The sequence below is a fragment of the Vombatus ursinus genome, unplaced genomic scaffold, assembly GCF_900497805.2.
Source record: "Vombatus ursinus unplaced genomic scaffold, bare-nosed wombat genome assembly UNPS02014792.1, whole genome shotgun sequence".
Lineage (NCBI taxonomy): Eukaryota > Metazoa > Chordata > Mammalia > Diprotodontia > Vombatidae > Vombatus > Vombatus ursinus.
The window spans coordinates 143,338-162,821 of NW_020954570.1; the positions used below are offsets into that span (position 1 = coordinate 143,338).

The 19,484-nt window shown below is 35.5% G+C and overlaps 1 protein-coding gene across 1 annotated transcript in view; it reads right to left on the reverse strand.

Moving 5' to 3' along the window:
* Positions 1 to 19,484, reverse strand: part of CDC42SE2 (CDC42 small effector 2) — a 130,465-nt gene that overhangs the window by 47,549 nt on the left and 63,432 nt on the right. The window contains exon 3 of the mRNA XM_027869235.1: positions 4,771 to 5,107. Coding sequence (XP_027725036.1) covers positions 4,771 to 4,824 — 54 coding nt within the window. The 5' untranslated portion in view covers positions 4,825 to 5,107. The remainder of the gene's footprint in view (positions 1 to 4,770; positions 5,108 to 19,484) is intronic.

Genomic DNA, 19,484 nt, shown 5'->3' on the forward strand with positions numbered 1-19,484 from the left:
GTAAAGCAAACAGGGTTAAGTGACTTGCCTGGAGTCATGTTAAGTGTCTGAGGCCAAATCTGAACTCAGGTCTTTCTGATGCCAGGTTCAAAGCTTTATCTGCTGTGCCACCTAGCTGCCTCATATATCTTAGATACCATACACTTACTGAAGAAATCTGATACAAATATTTTGTTTTTCCAAGTTGGCCCACCTCTCTTCTTATCTTGGATGTATTAAATATTGTCTGTGCAGAATCTCTGCAGTTATAACTAATCAGAGTTACATATTTTTTATTTTATAATTGCCTCTATCTCATTTAAGAATACATTTCTTACTCATAGCTATGAGAAGTACATAATCTGTTCCTCTTCTATTTTTTAATAGTATGATCCTTATTATTAGTCATACATCTATTTAGAATAGATTGTAGAGTGTGGTGTAAGATTTCATATAAATCTAATTTCTGTAAGACTGCTTTCCAGTTTTCTAGCAACTTTTATCAACAGGAGTTTTCCCTGCGTAGCTTATATTTTCTACTTTATTAAACAATGGATTGTTGAGTTCTATTGTTTCTGAATCTCCCTTGTCTAGTCTTTTCCATTGATCTATTTCTCTATTTTTTTTTTAACTAGTATCAGGTCATTTTGATGACTGTTAATTTATAATATAATTTGAAGTCTGAGTGTATTCTCTCTTCCTTACTTTTTTCCATTGTTTCCCTCAATCTTCTAGATCTTCTGTTTTTCCAAATGAATTTTGGTATTATTTTATCAAGCTCTGTAAAGTATCCTCTTGATAATTTGATTAGTATGGAATTAAAAATATAAACTAATTTTGGTAGTATCATCATTTTTATTACATTGGCATGGCATAGTCATGAGCACTGAATATTCCACCAGCTATTTTGGTTGTTCCTTAATTCTTTAAGGAGTGGTTTGTAATTAAATCCATAAATGTCTTTTGTGTGCGTTGGGAGTCTGAGTCCCAGACATTTTATGCATTTTGTAGTTATTTGGAATGGGAATTCCCTATTAGTGTTTCTTGGGTTTTGTTATTAACATACAGAAATGCTATTTACTTTTGAGGATTTGTTTTGTAGCCTACAAATTTGCCAAAGCTATTAATAATTTCAATTCATATCCTTGCTGATTCCCTGGTGTTTTCCAAGTAATAACCATCATATCATCAGAAAACAGGAAATAGTTTTATTTTCTCATTACCTAACTTTATTTTTTAAATTACTTTCTCTTTTCTTACTGCTAACACTTCCAGTTCTGTACCAAATAACAGTGGAAAAAGTGGGCAACCTTGCTTCAGTCATGTTTTTTGGTTTATTTTTTTTTCAGTTGTGTCTGATTCTTCATGACTCCATTTGGGATTTTCTTGGTAAAGATACTGGAGTGGTTTGCCTTTTTTCTCTCCAGTTCATTTTACAGATGAGATAAACACAAAATAATTACAAGGTAACTTGGGACGGAGCTGGGTTGAGAGTGAGAGGAGGAACTCACTGCTAAAGGCATCAGGAAAAGCCCATGGAGAAAATGGAGCTTGAGCTGCACTTTCAAGGAAATTGAAGATTCTAAAAGGTGGAGAGGTCAGGGCAGTAGATAAGGATTTGGGAATCATCTATGTGCAGGGAATAGCTGAAACCATGGCAATGAGGCTTCATGCAGAACAAGAGTTCTTAACCTGGGATCCATGACTTCATGGATAGATTTTAGAGGCTCCTTAAACATAGATGGGAAAAGTACATCATTATTTTTACTAACCATTAATTAAATATAAATATGTATATATGTGTATAGATACATACTCATTTAAGTGAGAGGGAGAGAGAGAGACTGAGAACACCTTAGGCTTTGCCCAACTGCCAAAAGGATCCATGACACACACAAAAAAAGTTAAGAACAGCTGATATAGAAGATGGTACTCTACTTAAATTGAATCTTGAAGGAAACTAGGGATTCTAAGAGGCAGAGGTGGAGAGGGAGGGTGGTCCAGGTATAGTGTCAGTCAGTTTAAAGGCAGGGATTTGGGAAACTGAGTGCCATGTGTGAGGGACACTGTGAATGCCAATTTGACTGGACTACAGAGGGAAGGAAGTGGAGTAATGAGTAATATGGCTGGTTGGGGTCCAGTTATGGAAGGTTTTAAAAGCAAAAGAGAGTTTATATTTGCTTCTAGAGGTAATAGGAATTTATTGAGTAAGACAGTGACATGGTCAGACCTGCACAGAATAGAATGTATGCTTCACATATGAATAGGGATGGTTCTTTGCATCTCTAATGCCTATCAAAATGCCTGGCACAAAGGAGATGCTTAATAGATATCTGATTGATTGATTGACTAACTGGAGGATGGACTAGAGAGGAAATGATTCTTGAGTCAGGGAGATCAATTTGGCTATCAATTGAAATAGTACAAGTGAGAGGTGACAAGGATCTGAAAAAGAGTGGTGGCTGTGTGGATGCAGAAAAGAAGAATAAGAGATGTAGAGTTAGGAACAATAAGATTGGTCAACTAAATAGGTGTGTGGGGTAAAGGATAGAGGACAGTTGGAGATGACATCAAGAATGCTAATCAAGGGTTAACGGAAGGATGGTGGTGCTCTTTAAAGATAAAGGAAAAATTTAGAAGGATAGAGGATATAGGGGAAAGATGATGAGTTTAGTCTGGATATAGTGAGCTTTTGCTGTCCATTGGGTAACCAGTTGGAAGTATCTAATAGGTAATAGATAATGTGAGACTAGAGCTCATGAAAGAGAGTAGGGGTGGATATATAGATCAGGAAGCCATTTGCACAGACATGATAATTAAACCCAAGGGAATGCATGAGGTTACCAACTGAGAGAAGAGAAGAGGGACCACAACAGAGATGTAGAGTAGATCTACAGATTAAAGCTATGATATTGACGCTAATATAGTAAAGGAGAATGAGGAACTACAGATTGGTAGAAACAGAACCAAAAGGAAAAAGCATTACAAAAACAGAGAGGAGAGCAAATATCCAGTGGCCAACAATGTCAGCAGAGAGGTCAAGAAGGATAAAGATCAAGAAAAGGCCATTTGATTGGTAACTGAGAGATCACTGATAATTTCTAATTCTGCATTATGGGGACTTGTTTTTCTTAACTAAATTTATCATTAATAGGAGAGCTTTCTGTAGGGGGAAGGGTGCATTAGTAAGTTACAGTGATTTTTTTTGTAAAGTATCAGTACAAAGAAAGGGAAGTGTACAGGCATTTATTAATCATCTAATATGTCCCAAGCACTGTGCTAAGTGCTTTACAAAATTCTCATCTGATCCTCACAACAACCTTGGGAGGTAGGTTATTATCACTCCCATTTTATAGTTACAGTTGAGGAAATTAAGACAGACAAAGATTAACTGACTTGCCCAGATTCATACAGCAAATAAGTGTCGGGGGCTAAGTTTGAATTCAGGTCTCCAATTCCAAGTCCACTGCTTTATCCACTGAGTCCTCTACCTGCCTCTAACACTGAGTGTAATGAGAAGAACCAGGTAAATAATTCATACAGTGACTACAATGTTATAGAGAAAAATAACTATGAAAGACTTAAGAACTCTGATCAAAATAATGATCAACTACAATTCCAGAGGACCAATGATAAAGCATGTTAGCCATTTCTTGCCACAGAAGTGATGGATACAAGAAGTAAAATGAGATGCCAATTTTCAGACACTGCTAATTCATGGATCTGTTGTGTTTACCTATCCATGCTCATCTATCAAGGGGGGGGGTGATTTTTTAATTTGGAAGAGGATTTAGATGGCATGAAGGGCATAAGTGACAGCCAGGTAAAAAAAAAAGAAAAGAAAAGAAAAGAAAAGAGAGTCATTGAAGCATTCAAAAAAGAAAGTTTAGAGGGCAGACAAGCAGGATAACTATAAAAGTAATGTGTTTAATTTGTTAGAAGCTTTTTAAAAAAAAACAAGCTTTTTAAAATAAAGTCAGTGTTTCATTTACAATGCTCTTTTTCTATTCTTCACATAGAAAAATTTTGTTATTTGTTGTCTGTTGATAATAAATTATTAATATTAAATATTAAATTAAATGTTATATAATGCATATTATATAATATTAAATAACAAATTATTTAAGAAAAAAACAAGTTACACATAAGAGTTTACAAATTTTTCTATATTCCTCATTTGTAGATTGAAAGATTTGTGTTGGATGGTTAAGCTCACAGTAAAAAAAAAAAAAAAAAAATTGAAGCATCAATAAACCATTTATTTAAAATTAAAAGAAAAAAAATCCCTGCTCTACAGAAAAACAATACTATTCTACTGCCATAGAGTTGTTTTGATTACATAAAGGCAATTTTTACACTTAAACCTTAAAACAAGTAGTTTAGTATTTCTTAAATTATTTTCAATTCTCTTTACTATCCTCTCCTTATAAAAAAAAAAAAAAAAAAAGATTCCTAAAACCACCCCAGCATCTCTCATTAGTAAAACTACTTTGTGATCATTTAACTTTTAAAGAACCATGACTAAAAATGGATAGGACTTCCACAATTAGAGTCTTTACTAGCATTGATGCTTTAAAAAGTCCAGGGAGCAAAAAGGAAGTAAAGGGAGGGGTCAGTTCCCCGCTACCTTCACCACTAGACAACTATTGAGAGATCCATAGCTCTACTCTCCAAAGGACCCTTCACAGGACCCCTCAGAACTGTCTCTTGGTTTTAGAATTTGCGTCTCCTTCAAAGTCAGCCCCCAATACCCTGTTTATCCCATATGTATTAATATTACTTCATACTTACAGGCTGAGGCTGCTCTGCAATACAGCAATTGAAACACAACCAGAACTCACTCATGCTTATGATCCAAAGTGCAAATAAAATATCAATGAAGTTTTCAAATCACGGCTCCAGACACTCCACAAAGAATTGTTCTCAGCCCAATAAATGTACAATTTATCCTGAAAAGATGACTGGTATTTTTTTCTTTCCTAGAACCCAGGTCTCTCATGCAGGCAACTGGATAAATAAAGTTTAGATGTTTTTTCTGTCCTGGTTTCTTTTTCCAAAGAGTCTTATTTCTGGACCACCAGCAAAGTATAAAAAAAAGTTGTCTAGTTCCAGGGATATCACTTTTATCCTGAAAAGAAAAGAAGAAAAAAGTTAAATGAAACTTAGGGTCAAAGGATATAATTAAATACTTCTCAAAAGAGATATAAACAGTTAATAAGCATATGAAAGAATGTGCCAAATCACTAATATTAAGATGAAGGAAAATCAAAACAAATCAGAAATTTCACTTCATACCCAGCAAATTGGCCACTTCTGTTGTTGAATCAGCTCATGTCAAAAACACTAATGATTCTGATTTCATAGCCAATGGCAAAAAACTTCTCCTAACTACACGAATCAATGTTCATGTATGCTTGAGTCCTGCAGTTTCATGGCAGCAGTTCCCCAAGAATCTTCCACATGGATGATACTACCTTTTATGGTCTAAGTATGCACTAAATCCCCATTTAATTTAAGATAACAGGATGGGGAAAGGGAGAGAACCAAGATGGCAGAGCAGAGGAAGCAACCCAGGCAAAATCTTTCCAAACAACTTTAAAATAACGCATCAAATTGAATTCTAGTGTACCACATTATACAAAGTTCAGAGTGATACATTTTTCCAGCCCAAGAGAACTTAAGAGGTTGGTAGGAGAGGTCTATGACACTGGCGTTGGAATTGCCCTGGAGTGCATGTGGTGACAACACCATTAGTGGGCCTTGGAGGCAACTGCAACAGGAGCAGAAGCTGCTTTGGGAGCTTTCGGGTCAGAGAGGGCAACTGGTTGTAAAGAGATTACAGAGGACCCTGAGCTGACAATGGGTATAGGTCTATGAGTTGCAACTCCATTGAACATGTGCAGCTCTGGATTGCAGTTCCTGAGCAGAGAGGAGTACTTGTGGTTTTTCAGAAGGGAACAGGGGTCCTGGTCACAGTTCCAGGGCAGAGAGAAGCACTACCACTTCTGGCTGCAGGGAAACAGAGCCCTTTCCTGGGTAAATACCAGAAAATAGGCCAGAAGAGCAGTGACCACACCTCTCCTTGTACTATACCACAGAACTAGCTCTGAAAACAACAGTATAAAAAGGCCTAAAGTTTGGGACAGTGCCTTCCTACTCCCAGGTGAACAGAGTCTAATATTAACATAAAGTTCAAAGTCAAGGAACAGGCTGGAAAAATGGGCATATAACAAACAAACAAGAACCTGATCATAAAAACTACTATGGTGACAGTGAAGATCAAAACACAAACTCAGAAGGCAACAAGATGAAAACAACTACAATCAAAGTCTCAAAAAAAAAAATGCGAATTGGACAGAAGCTCTTCAAGAATTCTTGGAAGAGTTAAAAAGGAGATACAAGTGAAAGAGGAAAAATTTGAGGAAAAAAATAAGAGTGATTCAAGAAAATTATGAAAAGAAAATTAACAGCTTGGGAAGAAAAATAACACTTTAAAAAATAGAATTTGCCAAATGGTAAAAGAAGCAGATTTCAATCATTACGGTATGAGGAATGGCGTAAACATGGGCAAGGAGGTAAGAAAGCTCTAGGAGTTTTTTCCTCTCCCTTATCCTTCCTTAAATATATCAAAATAATTATCATGAAAGTGAACTATACTTGAAAATCTAGATAGAATACTTAAAATAGTGACTTTTCCTTGATGAAGTTCTTTTTAATATGATTGATCAAAGATGTAGTCAAGAGACACCAAGAAATTTATATTTATTTGAACAACTGGAAGGAATTATGCAATGATATACTGCAAACATTCTAATAGGAGAGTAAAAGTGAGTATTCCTTCAGAACCTTATGTCTTTAAAGTGCATCAAGGGAAATAAATAAGAAAAACAGATGTCCTCTGTGGTGGCTTGGTTTTATTTTGTGAAGATAATTTTGTTACACCTACTTCATTTAATCAGCATTTTCTCAATACATTGTGATTTGACTGGTATCAGTAATTGTATTAGTGAATTAAGCAGAATAGAATTAGCTAATGCTATTATCAAGATAAGAGTTATGATTGATTATTAATTGTGGTTGATTTATCAGATAGTCATACTGCATTAGGTAGGTCTGTTATAAGTAATTATCAGTGTGATAATCCCACCCCCCATTCCAAGTGTAGTACTTGAAATAAGTTTCATTTGCCTTTCCACTCCTGTGAACCACCACTGCCCACTCCCTAGTGATCTTTGCTTCAAAGCCACAACTTCCTTGGGCCCTAGGAAATAGCTGGCCAAACACATGTGTTTGAGGGGCCATGGAAAGCCCCTGCTGAGATGGTCTCCGGTAGACAGCCTGTAGCTAATGACCTATGAAAGGCCTGCTGACAAAGTGATTGTGATTGATGGACACTGCCTGTGGCCAATCATGGGAGCTCTTCTGCTTATGAAGATTAGCCAATCATAAGAAGTTTCCACACTTCTGAAAGAACCTCCCCATGACTGGGGAAACTCCCAGGGACTCCCCAAGATTTAGAAAGCCCCTTAGCCCCTTGAGCATCAGGATTCCTGACCATGAGAAAGATCTTGGCCCAACTTATTATGGACCACCAATTTCCCTAATAAATTTATAAATCAGTCTCAGAGCTTCGTCTCAGGGACTTTTGTTGCAGATTAGAATTTTCCAACCATAACTGTGAGATTTTAAAGAAGGGAGGGTAAAAGTTATATCCTAGTGTAGAAAGAAGGAAGAAGGAGATAGAACTTGCTATTTCTAACAACCAAGATTCTGTAGAAAACTATGCAAACATGGCAAAATTGGCATCAGATGAAACAATCTTAAACAGATAAAGAAGGGTTGAACACATCCACACTTTTGGTACAGAAATATATCAAACTCAATAGGGAATAAATCAAATAAAAAATGGGAATGGGGGAGGGTTCTGAGAGGGAGAATTTATTCCAGAGGGATATTCTTGGGAGAATATTAAAAAAAAAAATCAAACCACCTGCTCCTGTAAATGTGAGTGGGATGGGGATATTAAAAGGAGGGGGATACAAAGGAAAAAAGAACTAGGATCTAAGGAGCTGGCTTAGACTGTGCCTCTTAGACAATTAAAGAATGGTTGAACTTATTGTGGGTTATGAATGTAAAGATTATTATTTCACTTTAAGAAAGAAATTTAGTTAATATGAACTAATGCAGAACAAAGTTAAGTAGAACCAGGAGAACAATGAATACAAGAATAGCAACATTTAAAAAAAAAACTACGTTAAAATACTTAGTCTGATCAATGCATGACCAACCATGTCGGAAAGTGAGCAATAACGGAAAATGAGGGAAAAACGAACTGGAATGATCAAAGACTTCAGGAAGAAGAAAACTCAAGAGACCGTAAACATCAGCAAATAAGTCAACAGGGAAAATATTAAAAGCAAAAGGAAATATGGACTCCAGATCTTGTAAAAGAGTACAGACATCTGTAAATAAATACTGCAATATAAAGGAAAATGATCCAACACTTGATGAGACAGAGGACCCAGTGGAATGTGAGAACATGGAACCACAACATGCTAATCTTAAGTAGCTGAAAAGAAAAATGAGAATTATGGGAGTAGAATTTATGGCTTACTCAGAAAACATAATGGGCAGAATAAAAAAAACTGGAATCTCATTGACAAGCCTCACCAAAGGGTAAAAAAAAAAGAGAAAATAGATTGGAAATGCAAATATATTAAAGGACAATCCAGAAGAAGAGGGGGAAAAAGTTTTTAATATGCTCACTATGCAAGAAGACAGGATAGGCTGTAACTAAAGATCATGGGTCTCCCAGAAGAGCATGACAGGAAAAAAAAATACTATAATAATAGAAATCATAGAAGAGAACTGTCCAAAGCACAGAAAATGAAATTCTGATTGAAAGAATTCATAAATTGTCCCTAAGGGAGGAAAAAAAAAAGAGACTGCAAACTCCAAGGCACTTAGTGGTTAAATTTAATAATCCAATTCAGAAACAATTAGTTGTGGAAGTAATCAGGATAAAGATCTTAAAACACAAAAGAAAGGAAATTCAAATAACAAGACTATTCTGCACCTACTAGAGAATGTGGGAGGAGATGGAATGTGTTACAAAGAGCACTGGAGCTCTCAGGAAGAAGAGAGCCTAAAGGAGAATGGTCAAGGAGGAAAAGGAAAGGTTTGAAAAGGGGAAAAAGAAAGACAGATATTTTGTATCTGAGGTGGGAAGAGATACCACTGATAAATGCTCACATGAGACAAAAGTGACATTCTATTAAGGGATATAGGGACCTTATAATGGGTATTATTTGCAAGGATTTGGTGCTAAGAGAGACCACTCAGAGCTCCTGGGAGGTAAGAAGAGTGGGAGGGAATACATCCAAGGAAGAGATTTTGAGGAAAATGGGTTCGGAGGAGGAATGACTAAGAGGAGGGCAAAAGCTAATGATGAACTACACAATTAGGGATATAGGAAGATTCATACCATGGGGCAATATCCTCTCACTCACCTACAGGAATTTCCAAGACTAGCACACAACAAAGAAAAAGGAGGGAGGGGAGATAGGGAACAAGATCTACAAGGCAATAACAATGTGTTTAGAAGAGAGAACTCCAAAAGGATATCTCAAAAACTGGTTCTAATTGATTCACATGAGAATGCTATCAAACTTTTAAAGAACAATCAGTACCCATGCCGCACAAATTATCCAAAAAATGTGGAAAATGCATTCTTAAACAAAGGATAAAGACAAGATTATAAAATTACAAAAGATGAAATAGATAACATGGGTTACATAAAACAGGAAATCTTCTATCCAGACAAAACTAAGGTATTTAGGATAAGAAGGGAGGCAATTAAATGAAAAAAAAATCTTTGTCAAATTCCTCTGACAATAGATATATATCTGTTAATTGTTTATGTGCGCACATATGTATACACAAAAAAACACACACATAAGACCGAAAGCCATTCTCCAATAGATAAGTGGTTAAAGAATATAGAAAAACATTCTCAAAAGAACTACAGAGTATTAACAGTCACAGGAAAGAATGCTCCAAATCACCAATAATAACAGAACTGAAAATCACAACAACCCTGAGGTTTTACCACACATCCTGCGAGTTGGCAAAGATGACAATAGTCAACGTTGGAGGGGTTGTGGGAAGATAAATGTTGTTCAAGTTGTGAATCAGCATAACTGTTCCAGAAAGGAATTTGGAATTATTCAAATAAAGTGACTAAGATATCCATAACTTCTGACCCAGAAATTCTATTTATAGGCTTATATCCCAAGGAGACCAATGATAAGAAAAATACTCATATACACCAAGATATTTATAGCACTTTTTTGTGATAGCAATCAATCAATCAATACATATTTATGAAGTCAGTAGTTGGAGCAGAGGAGGGAAAGTATGCCAGGTATGGGGGACAGCCAGAGAAAATATCCAGAGCTGAGAGTGTATTGTTTGTGAAACAGCCAGGAGGCCAGGGTCACTGGAACACAGTAAGAGTCAGAGATTAAGATGGAAGAAGACTGGAAATGCAGGTGGGGACTAGGTTAGAGCTCTGAATGCCAAACTCAGCATTTTGTAGTTGCTCCTGAAGTCAATAGGAAGCCATAAGTAACATGATCAGACCTGGGTTTTAGGAAAATCATTTAAGTGGCTGAATGGAGAATGAATTGGAATGGGGAGAGATTTGAGGCAGGCAGAACCACCAGCAGGGTAGTCCAATAATCAAGGCTTGCGGTGATGGGGAGTTGCACTAGAGTGATGTCAGTGTCAGAAGAGAGAAGGGGGCATATTCAAGAGATGTTGAAGGTGAAATTGGCAGGCCTTGTCAATAGCTTGGATATGGGGGATGAAAGATAATAAGGAACACAAAATGTTTTAAAAACAGAGTAGCTGTCTATTGATTGGGGAATGGAATAAACAAATTTTGGCACAAGAATAAAATTGAGTTTTAATGTGACGTAAAAATAAAGGTGACTGTGATGAATACATAGTGAAGTAAAGTGAACAGAGTCAAGAAAACAATATACACAACTCTAACATTGTGAATGGAAAAAAACACCACATACATACAAAAAACAAAATTCAATGTTGAGAAATTATAAAGAATAAGCATGGCTGGAAAGAGGAGATATGAGAAGAAATTCCCAAAACACCTTTTTTTTTTTTTTTTGGTAAAGTTGGGAGATCAACGAGTGTTGCACACACTAAACACTTTTTCAGACTTTTTCAGTTTATTAATCAATTAAGCCAATTTTTTTCTCCTTTGTGTCTTAAAAATATTATTTTTTATATGGGACAGCTCCGGGAAGAGGAAGGGGAAGAATATAGGGAAAATTATGGTGATATAAAAAAAACAAAAGACATCAATAAAGAACTTTTTAAAAAACCCAACAAATCACACATCTCCAACTAAATTTCTACCTAAATTAATATACTTATTCAATATTGTACAAATCAAACTCACAAAGTGATACTTCATAAAATTATAAAAAAAATTTTAAAATTCATATGAAGGAACAAAGGGTCACAAATTTATCTCAAGTATAATAATAATTAAAAAAAAATAAAAACAAAGGAAGACATCTATAAGTACCAGATCCCACACTGTACTATAAAACAATAATCATCAAAATTACTTCTTACTAGTTAAGAAAAAAGTTAAGTTCAATCAATGAAAAAGAGTACACTCATAACATATAGAAACAAAAACAGTAGCATTGTATAAGATAAACCTAAAGACATCAGTAACTAGAAGAAAGCTCTACTATCTGACAACACTGACAGGAAAACTAGAGAGCAGTATGAAAATGTTTTGCATGTTTGCACATGTATAACCTATCTCAAATTGCTTATCATTTTAGGGAAGAGGGAGGGGAGGGAGGGAGAGAATTTGGAGCTCAAAATTTTAAAAAACAAATGTTAAAAATTGCTTTTACGTGCAATTGAGGAAAATAAAATATTATTAGGAAAAAAAGAAATGGGTTTTTTTTTTTGCTTTTTTAACCTCAAATCATAACCTTGTTGAACAGCAGAAGCAGAAGCATTTATATGGATATAAATCAAAGATCTTTTTGAGGACACCCCATATAATTATATAAGGAAGAAAACATGTTGTATATGTATGATAGGCATTGTCTTAGTAAGGAAAGATAAAGTGAAGAACGCACCAATCAATTTACCAATCAATAAGCATTCTCAGGAGGGAAAAAAAGGAAAATGGGAGAAAATATGTATTTTTTTAATATGTAAGGGAGGAAGAGAATGTTGCAAATATATTAGTAATGGGCTTTACCAATTAACTAAGCAAAAACAATACCAAAACTATACAATTATGACTGATTTTTCCCCTTCCACAATAATTTCCTACTTACATATTTTTAACTTTGCATTTGTAAGATAGTCAAGTTATTTCAATATATTCAATGTAGAAATTTATAAAAGTGGCAAAAGCAGGCCTTTTTTCCCCAGAATTATAGAGAAAATAAAATAAAATTCACTGAGACACTGGGGAGTGTTGTGTGGGAGAGAATTGAGTATTTCCTTTGTCTAACCAGATGTAGCCAAAATTTGTCTCTTGTAAAAAACTAGAAATTTCAAAATTATATATTTTGACAATTTGGGTTAAAAACAAACTTTCTCTAGTGCACTTTTCTGAAATTCTTCAGTCTACATATACAGTCCCAGTGATAATAACATTAGACAAAAGTAGGAAGAAATGATAAAAATTCTCACATCAGCTTATTTTATTCTTTTCCATCTTTTTTTCTTCTGGCTGCCGCAAAACTATAATGTTTTAGTTTTTTTTTTTATATACTAATACAGACCCTAATATCAACATCATTGACATAATTTAAAGAGTGTTCTAGAAAGATAGGATAGTAACATGTTATGATTAGGCACAAATGATTTTATTTGAAAGAAACCTGAAAGAAATTAAAGGAATAAATGTGTTGTAGTTTCGGGCAATTCTGATGTTATCTGGTTGATTAAAGCAGAAGCACATTAAATAACCATTTGTTGTTGTTGTTGTTTAGTTGTTTCAGACATATCCAATTCTGTAGTCATGTCCATGACCCCATTTGAGGTTTTTCTTAGCAAAGATAGTGAAGTGGTTTATCAATTCCTTCTCTAGCTCATTTTACAGATGAAGAAACTGAGGCAAATAGGGTTAAGTGACTTGCCCAGGGTCACCCTGCTAGTAAGTGTCTGAGACCAGATTTGAAGTCAGGTCTTCCTGACTCCAGGTCCAGCACTCTATCCACTGTGCCACCTAGCTGCCCTAAATAGCCATTTAGTAACCAGGAAGAGTAAAAACTGCTTTGGAAGGTGCTGAGTGCCTCATTTTTAGCCAGAGAGCAACTCAGAAGAATCTGAGTCATCAAGTCTGGTTTTTAAGTAACTTTTCAGAAAGACGCTTTCTGTTAACAGGAGAGGTGGCATGGTATGGTGGAAAGAATGCTAGATCTGGAGCTGGAGGATCTAGCTTCAAATACAAGGTATTTGGGCTAGTTTCTTAACTTCTCTGGGTCTCAGTTTCATCATTTGTAAAATAAAAGAGGATGGACTGGATGATTTTTAAATCAGTAAGAAGGGCAGTATGTTCTTTCTAAATCTATGATCCTATGATTATCTTTAATATGAGAATAATATACTAATGTAATGTTTTCATATGCATATAAAATATGTAGCTTCTATCACCAAAGTGGGGTTTTTTAATAAAAAAAAAAAGTCCTTGTCTGTTATTTCTTCTATACCTCTTCTAGTTCATACCTAGTTGTAGTCATACTTTGCCAAACCCCAACCCTGGAAAAGATCTCACCGTCTTTGACTGCCATTTCTACTCACTTCCTGCTTAATGGAGGTGGAGGAAGTCACACAAATACATAGACGAGATCACCTAAAATTTTGTTTTCTAATCCCTGAGTCCTCACTGCAGTGAGGAAATCTTTCATTCTTTAATTGATTCTCAATTGTAGACCCTAAAGCAACTATTCCAAAACTTCCCTTCTCTCATAAAGTCTCCCACACTTCCTTCAGCTCACAATTCCTTGACACCATCCCCCATTCTCTCCTACTGTCCTACAATTTTTGACAAAGCTGACTCTTCTTCAAGCAAATATCAATCCTCTCAATGTGCCGTGCATCCCTATCATCTCCATCATCTCCAGTCTCCTATAGCAAACTGCCCCACAATAATTCCCTCTCTCTCTGCTGCATCTCTCTTTATCTACTGGTTCCTTTCCGGTTGCCTACAAACACACCCAGGTCTCCCCCAACTTTAAAAACTCTCGGTTGAACCTCTCATAACCTCAAGCTGACATCCTTTAGTTCTACCCCCTTTCAGTCAAACTCAGAAAAACCTGTCTACTCTGGATGACTCTACTTGCTCTCCTTTCACTCACTTATCAACCCTTTGCAATCCAGCTTCCTGCTTCATCACTCAACTGAAATTGTCTCTATAAGATCATCATAATCTGCCAAATAAAAGTCTTTTCTTAATCTTTATCCTTCTTGGCTTCTCTGCAATATTTGACTCACCTCTCCTCCTATACTCTCCTCTATAAGTTTTTGTGAAACTGTTCTTTTTGGTTCTCCTTCTACTGATAAGACCACTCCTCAGTCTTTTTGCTAGATCATAACTGGGGTTATGCCCTCAAACACTGGGAGTATTTTAACACTCTGCTCTGGGTCATAGTAACATCAACGGCTCCTCCCGTTGATTTAATTATGTATAGTCTGGGCAGATATAAATCCAGCTGTAGTTTCTCTAAGTGCTTGGCCCATATCACAAACTGCCTATTAGACATTTGCAAATGAATTTCCTCCAGGCATCTGAAATTCAACATAACCAAAACCATTTCCCCTCAAAAATCCACTGCTTTTTTGAATTTCCCTATTTCTGTCATGGGCATCCACCATCTTTCTAGTCACTGGAGGTTGCAACCCGAATCATCCTCAATACTTCTCTTCCTCACCCCACTTATTAATTCAGTTGCCAAGTTTTATTTGCATCATCTCTCACATCTATCCCTTTCTTTCTAAATACCATACTAGTGTAGGCCTCTATTACCTCTCACCTGGACAACTGCAACAGCCTCATAATTAATCTCTCTACTTCTACCCTATCTCTTTTCCAATACAGTCCCCCACACCAATATGATTTTCTTAAAGCACAAGTCTGACCATGTTACTGCTCTGGTCAGTAGAATCAAGTGTTTCCTGACTGTCTCTAAAATCAAGTGTAAACTATACTATTTGGTATTTAAAACCCTTCACAACATGGCTGCAACTGTTTTTCCAGACTTACACATTACTCCTTTTCACATACTATCGATGATCAAATCACACTGCCCTTCTTACCGTTTGTTACACATGATACTCAACTTCCCCTCTCTGTGGCTTTATGTAATTGGAACACACTTGCTCCCCAATTTGCATCTTGTATTTAAAGTCAGGAAGACCTGTGTTCAAATCTAGAATCAGACATTTATTAGCTGTGTGATCCTGGGCAAGTCACTTATCCTCTCTCTGCCTCAGTTTCCTCATCTATAAAATTGAGGCAATAATAATACCTATTTAAAAAGGCTATTGTAGGTTCAAGTGAGATAAGATATATAGTATTTTGCAAAACTAAAAGTGCTATATAAATGCTATTACAGCTCAGTTTAAGTGCTCCCATCTAAGTAACATCTTCCCATTAGCTGCCCAGCTCTAGTGCTTGCCCTCTAAAATTACCTTGTATATGTTTTGTTTATATTAATATATAAGTACACGTTGCCTCCCCTGATTGAATGTGATAAAGCCCTTCAGATAAGGAAATGTTTCATTTTTGTCTATGCTAGCATAGACTAAGTACTTACTAAATGATGATCGATTCAATGCATAAAATTGGTACTTACTGGAAAAAAAAAGTTTATTATTTCAGAAGATCATTTTCCTAAGGTCCACAGCCAAGAATGGGAATCAAATTGTGACATTTATTATATCTACATATGATTTGCATAATTCATGGAAGTCCTACTCCAGTGTCTCTTAGTGGCACAATAGTGACCCCTTTCAAAGGTTATATTAAGGAACTTTAGGTCCTATAAAACCCACGAGAGTGCATATATGTCTGTCATCTAAGGATCACTCTAGTTAAATAGGTACTCCTTATATCCTAGATTGCCATATTAGGCAATATCTCCAATATCTAACAACCCCTAGTTTGCTATATTGGGAAATTAAACAAGGTGTCTGATTAGCATCTAGGAAAGAATGCTTTACTGCATGTGTAGCTTATCTATTCGACAAGGCATACAAATCATACTTCTAATCCTTAGGGTAGTCTTTCATATTGTAACAGAAATTGCCCTTGTCTGTACTTTCCTACTAATGGCAATAATCAAGTTTAGGATCATTTATTATGCAAGATAGTTGTGGACCACAAATGACATCCCTGTCTATTCTGAGGTGAAATGTAGTGGGTACAATGCTAAGTAGTGACTGGTCACTTTTAACTAATCAGTCTTGTAGTCCACATCAGAAAGCACACTCCTGACTTCCTGGCTTGCCATATTAAGTAAGGTCTCTTCTATCAAACAACTCCTAAATTTCTGTATTAAGCGAAACAGTTCCAGATTATTCATAACTGGGAGAGAATTGAAACACACTTCCATGAAAACCACCAGCTATATGAAATGTTCTAATCCAGGCACAACTTAGTCCCATACAGAATGTCCAGAGCTGCTATGAGAGCTAGAAAATTATGCATTATGCTAAGTATTCATAGAAAACGAAACAGAGAGACCCAGTAACAATACTAGGTCAAAGATTAGTTTACTTAACTTCATGAAAAGGTAGAGAAGTATTTGGGGGGTATAGATTTTAGGGCACAGATGTGAGAAACAGGCATCTCCATTTCCTTCTCAAGACCCCATGGAGGCAGATCTAGAAGGGAAGCTTCGGCCATTCTACACAGCAAGGGACTACACCAGATGCAAGGAGCAAAGTATCCTAGACCAAAAGTGGTTTGTATATATGCCTTGTAGAGCCGGCCTTCTCGCCGAGGTGCAACTGAGATATCTCAGAGTTCTTTCTAATGTGACAATTTAAGGGCAGTTTGCTAGGCAAAGATGTTAGGAGTGGTCATCCTAGTAGCCTACCATCTTCACTAACTAGGTGACTGACCAAACACGCTTTATGATCTGGCTTTGTATAGGGGAGTTTAAGAAGGAAGGTAGAGTTGGAGAAGGAAAGCAAAATCATAACAAAATTCATCCTGAGGAACAAAAAGTCAAGAACCTCAAGGGAAATAGTAGGGAACCTAGCAGTACCAAATCTCAAAGAATAATGTAAAGCAATGATCACTTGGTATTGGTTTGGGGGAAGAAAAAAAAAAAAAGAGGAAGTTGACTAGTAGAACAGATTAGTTACACAAGCCTGAAAAGCAATCAAACATAGTAGCATATTCCACAAACCCAAGGACCCAAACTACCAGCGTAAAGGATTCACTATTTAATAAAAATGTCTTGGAAAAACTGAAAATCATTCTGGCATAAATTGGGTTTAGACCCTCATTTCACAACATAAAGCAGAGTCAACTCTAGACCTCTTTCTTTCACATCCTTTACAGAGACACAGATTCCCACTTATGACAGGGCACCCTCAACTATCCTCTCCATTTCCGTTTTTATATACCACTTGCTGTTTCTATCTTTACCTAAACCTTACCTAAACCCATCTAAGAATCTTTTAAAAATTCATGAGGGCCTAATTTGTAAAATAAACTCTGTCTTTTAAAATGCTCAGACAGATATTTTAAAAATGGGAAAATGATTTCACTTTCTTTACAATTATCCATATAACTTGATACGTAAAATTCTTAATCAAATTTTGAGAACTTTACTAAAACATACCCAAAGCCTGAATTTCTACACTAGAAACATTTGGAAGCCAATCATATACGTATGTATATAGTTTTTAGAGAAAACACTCTAATCATGTTGTTTTCTCAAAATTTATTATTCCATTTCATTAGAAAACTTTTACAATACATCTACGCCTTATTACTTTGTTTAAGTCTACCCTTTAGGAGGATATAGCATCCCTATATTGTAATTTGATCACAAAAACTAATTAAAATTATAAGATTTTTCATATTACATCCTATTATGGTAACTCAGAAATATTGCAGTATCAACCTATTAATTAATAGATTTCATCTTGTACTTACAAAATTTCTACTTTCATCTGCCTTAATTATACAAATTTGCTATGAAAGGAAAAGGAGGGACATAGATATAATGTCAAGACTCATCCCCTCAAGGGCACAGACTGACTTAATATATACCATAAAAGGGGAAAAATTCCCTTAGGTCTGTTTGATTCCAGTCATGAGTCTCATCCGACAGCCAATCATGTAGTCACAGGGTATCAAAAGCAAGAATCAGGATTAAACAGGTAGAGAAATGTCCTGTCCAGAAAGGAAACTGCACAATGAGAAAACTGAGTCAAGGCCTTGCCAAGGTCATTCCCTCAACTTTTCCCAGGGACAGACATCCACCTGTAGTTCTCAGACTGCCATTTAATACTATTGGCTTCTTGACAATTCAGACAACAGTAAATTATAGCTCTCAAATAGCAAAATTTCATTAATCATAATTTAGGGCTTGAATACTATTAATTTTCTCATGTTTCCCTAACAGTTACATTTCATTTACCTTTACTTATAAATTAAAACTAACCACATTCTGGGGTTGCAGACACAGCAAATACTTGATTTATATCTTTAAACTACCCTATACATTTTCATAATTTTTATAAGCCATAGCAAAAAAATTTCAAATGAAAACTCAGTCTTCTGAGTTATTATTAATAATAAGCTTATTAAAGCAAGCTTATTATTATTTGTTTTAAAATATATCCCATTAAATATCTGTTTTCAAAGATCTAGTTTTATCACATTCTTTTAAAAACTCAAATTCGTAATCTAATAGCATCCAGACAAAAGAAGTGACTTGTCTAACAGCATTTCTGATACAATGGTCTCTCAAATTTCAGTGTAATAGAATCTAGAAATACAATAATAACATATATAATATCATGAATTTAAAACATGAAACATAACATTATCAGTCAGATGACACCCATTCAGCCAAATGCACTTCCAAATTATCCTACATAGAAATCATTAATCTTATTACCTTTGGCATTTTATACTAATCACATCTAAAACAAAGCAAGAATTAAAGAAATTCAATTAAAGAATTAAAGAAATTATTCAATTAAAAAGATAATAATAACAGTCAATATTTATACAGTGCTTACTGTATGCTAGTCATGTTAAATATTTCACAATCATTATATCATTTTGATCCTTACAACAACCCTGGGAGGTGAGTACCATTATCTTCCTTTCTACAAATTAGGAAGCTGAGGCAAACATAGGTAACTTGCTTAAGATCACACAAGACTAGAATATAACTTAAGTTTTCCTGTATTTTCCC